The sequence below is a fragment of the Prosopis cineraria genome, unplaced genomic scaffold (genome assembly GCF_029017545.1).
Source record: "Prosopis cineraria cultivar Desert tree isolate PC_DT_omini unplaced genomic scaffold, ASM2901754v1 PC14, whole genome shotgun sequence".
Classification (NCBI taxonomy): domain Eukaryota; kingdom Viridiplantae; phylum Streptophyta; class Magnoliopsida; order Fabales; family Fabaceae; genus Prosopis; species Prosopis cineraria.
Genome location: NW_026555345.1, coordinates 873246 through 880651, shown reverse-complemented (window position 1 = coordinate 880651; position 7406 = coordinate 873246). Strand labels below are relative to the sequence as shown.

Here is a 7406-nt window from a genome sequence, read left to right as displayed (position 1 = left end):
ACATAAATTATCTATGGGTTAAGGGTTGTTTTTGTTTTTAAACTATACACGAAATGTCACAAATGATTTTAAACTTAATTATGGGTCAATTTTATTTTTCAACTTTCAAAATTTTCTCTATTATTATCTTGCTATTTTCTCACTATTTGTTAACTATTAGTAGATCCTATATTATATTTTTTTAATAATTTTTTATTATAAAATATTTGAGTTAAGGGGTAACAATAATTTTTTGAATAAAAGTTAAGTGACAAAAATGACCTCTAACCTGATAAAAGTATTTAAAAAAAGTAGAATAACAAATGTCAAGTGGTTTTAGTGTCAGAATGATGATAGGGGAAATCTTTAAAGTTGAAGAACATAATTAATTCATAATTGAATTTATAAGTATTTATGATCTTTTGTGTACAGTTCAATGATAAAAATGACTCTTACATCATTATTTATTCAAATTATAAGAATGGTGAATTGTGAGGGGAGCCTAGCTTATTATAAAAGTTGGTATTCTATGAGTCATTTTTATCTGAATTTAATAATCCTCTAATTAATTGAACTTAATAATGCTGAACATTTTATTTCCAATATTTTCTAGGTTGAGAATAATAATCCCGTCCACGTGATCGGATAGCTTAAAAGATTATCGATGACAAGTAGAAAGAATTAATATTGTTCAGTATTATTAATATTTTAAATTTGATTATTTTTGTCCCATGTATTTGAACAACACCCCCCCCCCCCAAAAAAAAAAAAAAATCATTGTCTAAATGAATGTGAGAAAAAAAAAAGGCCAATGACACTGCTAAAAATGAGGAATCATTTGCCACAAAACTGAAGAATTTTGAGCTTCTGGACTTCGTTTTTGGCCATTCCAGCCCCAAACATTGTTTCTCGGTCAAACTCATCTTCCTCGTCGATCTTGTAAGTTTCTAAAGGGAACACTTCACTTGGATAGCAAGAGTCTTCCTCACACCAGGGCAAGCATCGCCATTCTTTAACAATACCTTGGGATCCATTGGAACCGAACAGCTCGTTTTCCCCAGGCATTGCTGCTCCACAATCTGCTTCGTTGCCCGCAGACTGCAATTACCCACAGTGTAGCCGCCGCAGAAACCCCTAGGGTTTCCAAAGCTCGCGAAATCTACACTTACAATCCTCTTCTGGTTCGGGCATTTCAGTGCAGCTCCCGGGATCGCCTTCTCCGCTATGGATGGGAATTGACTGTTCTTGTTCCCCCAGGATTTGACACTGGGAGGGTGATTATCTGTGATGTGACTGCAGATTGTGTCTCTGTCCACGGTCAGGACCTCGATCTCCTCTGGTGTTGCAGGCGCCTCCTCCAACACGACCACCAAATTGTCTTTGTCTTTCAGCCAAGCTCTTGGGTTGTGGTACCTGACAATGAAAGGTTAATAATGGACTTGAATATCGTTTTCTTTTCGATTTTGATCGATCAAATCTGGATACTTCCAAAACGAAGTCATGAAATTTTACCTATCAAGAAGAGGGATTAAATTTATGCTTGTTAAGTGTTTGGTATTTGGATTATACATATTTTATCGTCTGTTGTCCAATATCCGAATAATATACTTACTCTGATTGACTAGGCTGTCCTAGAGGAGAGAGGTAGCTCATCCAATAGCGACCAATGCTTTTACCGTTTATCCAAATCATGCCCTTCTCCATGCCATTCATTCGAATGGCAACAGGATCTCTTCCTTCTGGGGCATCAAAATGTCTCTGCAAAATGATTACAGAATGCATAGTTGGCTGATTCCAAAACATTCGTAGCTGATTGTTTGAATATTTTTGAAAACGAAACAAATCATTATATATATATATATATATGATTAGTGCAAAGATTAGAACTGGTAAGTCTAATGGCTTGACTTGATGATTCCGCATATTTTTCGAAGCTTATAGTACCTTGTACCAAGAGAGGGCTGGTTGACGTCCATTGACGGGTTTCCATTGTTCCTGTTTTGATCCGTCCTCGGTGAAGAGCCCAAGTTTCTCACCTGTGAGACCAACCTGCAATGTGACCCCGCGTAAGCTGTTACATGCGTTGAATACTTGAATGTGTTTGTGCGTGTGTTGTGGTACAGTTTTTACTTTGTCAACCTACTACGTTTCTCCATATTTCACCTGATGACCCCATCCGTTGATGGTCAGATCAACGGTTCCGGTGTTTAGACCAAGGATGGTTATAGACTTGGGTCCAGCATACCTGTGCTCCATGTATGCACCACTGTCCTGAATAAGGAAAAGGGATATAAAAGTTGTATAATGTCCTCATTAAAAAGTGTTTCTAATTGGGAGGAAAGATGAAGTCGTGCTTCTTACTGGGAGTCCAACAGTACTAGCCAAGATAGCTATGTGGTTGACCCCAACTTGAAATTTTGCACTTTGCTCAAATACGAAAGATTTTTCCTCATGGCTGCCATGAGCGGTTCCTTAAAACCATTAAAATGCCTTTATATTAAAATCCATTCTTTCACTTAAAACAGCAGTTGCCACTTTACCCTGTCATTTTTGTATGCTTACCTAGGTATTCTCCATTGACATATGCAACCAATGAATGGCCAAGACTAATGATACGAAGAACAGGGGATACTCCATTCTTCTTTGGGATGTCTGCTGGACTTAACACGATGCTACAATAATATTTTCACAAGTTTCAGGTACCACTTTCATATGCATGTACCCCAGATGATTGGAAATTTGTAAGGTGGGAGAAAGAAACTCACCTAGTGGTGTACCATGCATAGTCAGTGGCGTCCTTAAGTAAACTGTAGAGTTCTAGAGGAAAACTCTGATTGGCTGGTACGTCCTGGGTAGTTGGAATGGCTTCTGTAAACACCTCCCACTTATTGCTGTTTGGAATCTGTGATCTCTCGAAGTTCCTTGAATTATGTTGTGAGACAACCTGTTAAAGAGAATAAGTTAGAGCTTCAGCCTCAGCTCCAGAATGTGAATTTTTTCTCCAGCAAGTATATCTTGTTATGTGAGGGACATATACATTACCATTTGAGTGTTATAGACCACAGTCTTGCAATCAGGGAGGATGCTAATGGAGTGCGGCGGCAACAAGTAGCTCTGGCCTCTGAAGTTTACGGTTGCTCCTTTCTGCGTGTGGTTGTTAGTTAAGAAAGCAGCACAAAGGCCACTTTCTGGCTTCTCAAAGACCCTAGTCTGCAAAACATGGACAAACATTTCCTTTAAAATTTGCCAAATGTCAACAATTACAATAACAACCATCTGATATATGAGATGCTTAATTACCTCAATGGATTGGCTCAGCATGGTGACACTAGGCGTAGCCCCAAGCAGAGCCTTCTTGCAAAGGTTCAGGGCCCTGTGAAGGTCCCTGAGGTGACCCCATTTTGGTTCTCTTTGCAGACCGTATTCATCAAGCGGAGCTTCATCGTAATAGCGGGTTGTAGCGAAAGCAGAGCTGGTTCTACCGAAGTTTGTTCCACCATAGTACTACGAGAGTTTGCAATCAAGTTAGAAGCTATGGTTTTCCCGTTGGTTTAGATCTAAGGGAGGATTGCTTATTGTGGATAGGATCATTACCATATAGTAGTTGACCAATGATCCGTTCTTAGCGAAAAAGCGAGCAACTGAAAAGGCAAGATCTTCTGCATTTCTCTGTGATGGTGGGTCTCCGAAAACTCTATATCTGTAATAGCAATTTACCAACAAACACGTGCTTAGCGCTTAGTTTGAACTATCATTGCTAATTACTACTCTGGACCACAATATGTGTTATTGATAACTCATTTACATTTTATGAAAAATGTTACTCCTTCGTTAAAAAATATAAGATATTTTTTAAGAATTGGATGTTGAAAAATATAAGGCATTTTTAGTCTTTTGAGTTGTAATTATTATTTTTTAAAAAAATATCTCTATTGATAATGATTTTATATTTATTATAGAGTGTTTAATAGGGGTAAACATAAAAAAATAGGGTTAATTTAAAAGTAGGTAATTACTTTATTGTAGGGTGAGATTTGATTAAAAATGTTTTATATTTTTAAACGAAGGGAGTAGTTGAAATTTTATTTTTTTAAAAAATGTTTACATCTTTATATTTATGCCATGGAAATGTTTTAGTAACATTTGCATGGTATTTAAATATGGAGCATTTAAATTTTAAAGAGATGAAATATAAAAAAAGCAAGGATAGAAATAGGGGTGAAAATAGGATGAGTCAAGTTAGACTTTGACCAAATATGCTTAAGCCTGTATAATAAATTAGAGGCCTAAGTCTAACATGAAGTTTGTATAAGATTTTTTTTTTGACTCAAGTTTGAGTCTATTTAAAACTTGGTCTAACTTGCAAGTCTATTTAAAAGCCTATTTAAAAGTAAAGTATTTTAAATAGATTTACATTTTAGTTTTAAATGTCTTAAATATACTTTTGGGTTATTATAATATACCATATATAACTTAATTTATCAATTATAATATATAAAAATTGAAAGGATTTACTAACTATAATATAATATAACAATAAAGTGACAATATTAAAATTAATATATAAGTCAAATATGATTAAAATATAATTAGAAGTAGTAAAGAATAAATTGATTAAAAATCATATAGCAAAACTGATATATTTGTGATATAATACATAATATATACTCTCTTCATTTAAAAATGTAAGGCATTTTTAGAAGAGTTGGATATTAAAAAATATAAGGCATTTTTAGTCTTTTAAGGTGTAATTATTGCTTTTTTTTTTCAAAAAGTATCCCTATTAATGAATGATTTTATATTTATTGTAGAGTGTTTAATAGGGATAAATATGAAAAGATAGGGTTAGTTTGAAAGTAGATAACTACTTTATTAAGGTGAGATTTTGTTAAAAATGTCTTACATTTTTAAATAAAAGGAGTATATATATATATAAATAGGCTAGCCTGTTAGGCTCATAAGCTAAACATTGGAAAACATAAGTTTGACCTATTTAATTAAATAGGCTTAATTAAAGACATGAGTCTAGCTTAAATCTATTTAGTAAGTAGGTTAAGTTAGGTTAGAAGTAGGCTAGGTTGTAAGCCTTTATTAAGAGCCTGGCTTGTTCCCATCCTTAGATATAAATGATAAAAAAAATAATTTAAATAATGTTTTATATTTTGGATTAAGAGGTGCTTTTAGAAAGCTGGCTTGTATTGTGGTTTGGAAGAAGTAACAACGATTAAGCTGTGCAAGTATATACTCACTGGCCAGTCCAGTTTTCGGTCCATAGGGAGGGCTTGTATGGTTTGTTGGGGCCAGAAAAAGTATCCCCACATTGCCTTCCATTGCATGCATTGATCTGTAAAACAGAACATGCATGCAAAATCTCAGAAAGCAGGGGGAATATCTCATGGGAAGAAATATACATATACATATTGAAGGTGTCAAAAACTCACCACCGGATCAGGAGCATCGGTTTGCTTACACATGATCCATGGAACTCCGACATTCTTCGACACCGCCATATTTGCAGCCCACTGAACATAATTATCTCCCTGGGCTTTAAAAGTTGCTTGGACGTGATTGTATTCATTTTCAATCTGCGCAACGGCGTGAAACGTTTATAACTTCATAATTGTTTTTCATGAATTATAATCATATGGAAAACTAGTTTGGAGGAATAGGAACCTGTGCCAAGATGATGGGACCTCCTTGGGAGGCAAACATCTTCTCAGCATTCATTTTATCTATCACCGTTGACACGTATTTTTCCATGTGGAACTGCAAATATGACGCATTTTAGCCTCAACACACGCTGTAACATTATCTTCTCAATAAAAAAATATCATGGGCTTGAAAGTTGAGAGTCATGAAGAACGCGGAAGATGTTACCTTGAAGGGGTCATTTTCCGTGCGGAATATGATGTCCGGTACCTCTCTTAGCCAATATGGAAGTCCTCTGATATATTTTTGGACGTTACGTTGTAGAAATCAGTAGTGCATTATGGCGGAGAGGGAAAATAAATAGGACAGAGGATGTCTGTCAGTCTGTGCGTGCGTGTGTGTGAGGAATTAATCTGGTCAAGTCATACCCATGATTCCATTCTGCCTGGATGAACGGTCCGAGCCTAAGAGTTGCGTACATTCCTTTCTGTTGAACGAGCTTCAGAAACTTCACCAAATCATAGTTTCCTTCAAAGTTCCACTGCGTAATTAATGGAGGAATTCAATTCACAGAGCGAACATGGATCATCAACAATAACCGTGTAGGAGCCGGGTTTGCTGCGTCTGGTTACAGTTAAAAAAAAAAAATGCATAACATGGTTTTACCTTGCCTTTCTTTGGCTCATGAACGTTCCAAAACACGTAAGTCTGAATCACGTTTAAACCTCCGTGTCTTGCCTTATCAAGAATGTCTGGCCACATCTGAAACCCATTCATGAACAGCCATTACATCTCCATCCGTCGAGAAAAGTCTTTGATTCATAATATTGTTGCATCGTTAACGTATACCTACGTACCTCGGGAGGACTTCGAGTGTAATGGACAGAACCAGAGAAAAGAAGCTCGTGTCTTCCATTGATGATCAGAGACCTTCCATCATATATGACTTCCTTCTGCACTTGATCGTGAGCAACGGCGAATGAGACGACGATGGAAAGGAGTGCAGTTAAGAGCAGGCGATTTCTAGGAATCGCCATGCTTATCCTTTCCAAAGGAAGAAACCCAAGCTGGGTTTTTTTGAAAGGTTTTTGAGCCCCGAGAGTATCCTCCTACTGTAATGTTGAGAGGTGTCCGGAAGCTAATTTTCCAGACGCAAGGGAAGGCAGTTAAATAGAGATCTAGAGACAAAGAAGCAATCGAGAGTCTGGGAGCAAAACTCGGCTCTTCCATTTTGTTCGGTTTGGATAGTGGTCGTGGTTACTTTGACACGAGTGTCTCTCTATTCGTTCCTCTGTGTTCTCGGCCATTCATGGCTTGCCACGACGTGGAACAAGAACAAGAATGATGCAAACGGACGTGGGATTGTTGGAGCCTGATGACCTTCCTATTTCAGTCTCTATTTCACAGTCAAATCCATATCCCTTAATGGAAATCAACGATGATTCCTTCATATTATCTGCTATCCTCATTTATAAATTTATAAATATCTTCTGAGTCAAACTCTTGGGTATCTTGATCCAATCATATGTTAACACAATTTTTAAAAAATATAGAGAGCTGTCAAAATGAATGTAAAAGAAATGTTAAATAATTGTCAGCTGATTACTATAATATGCATCTATATGGTATGGGAGAGCTCACTGACCTCAAGGAACAAAGCCCGAGGTCTAATGCGATAATATGCAGTGTGTTTCGAGGAGAAGAAAAGCGATAGATTCAATTAGTTCTATTTGGCCATCAAAATATGAGTTTAATTAAATTAGTGTCGTCGTCCTTTT

At 36.5% G+C, this 7406-nt stretch overlaps 1 protein-coding gene and 1 long non-coding RNA gene across 2 annotated transcripts; one reads left to right on the top strand and one right to left on the bottom strand.

Moving 5' to 3' along the window:
- Positions 1–724: 724 nt before the first annotated feature.
- Positions 725–6775, bottom strand: LOC129292102 (beta-galactosidase 13-like). Its single transcript, XM_054929623.1, has 17 exons — positions 6486–6775; positions 6295–6390; positions 6057–6169; positions 5857–5923; positions 5653–5745; positions 5421–5564; positions 5229–5323; positions 3574–3679; positions 3280–3483; positions 3022–3189; positions 2745–2923; positions 2542–2651; positions 2341–2450; positions 2143–2250; positions 1924–2028; positions 1592–1737; positions 725–1392 (listed from the first exon to the last, which is right to left on the bottom strand). Exons 1-17 carry the CDS (start codon positions 6663–6665, stop codon positions 927–929), a joined length of 2490 nt encoding a protein of 829 aa, XP_054785598.1. The 5' UTR covers positions 6666–6775; the 3' UTR covers positions 725–926.
- Positions 1266–3838, top strand: LOC129292104 (uncharacterized). The gene is made up of 2 exons (XR_008588859.1): positions 1266–1405; positions 1605–3838. It is a non-coding gene; the product is annotated as an uncharacterized LOC129292104 (long non-coding RNA).
- Positions 6776–7406: the final 631 nt, after the last annotated feature.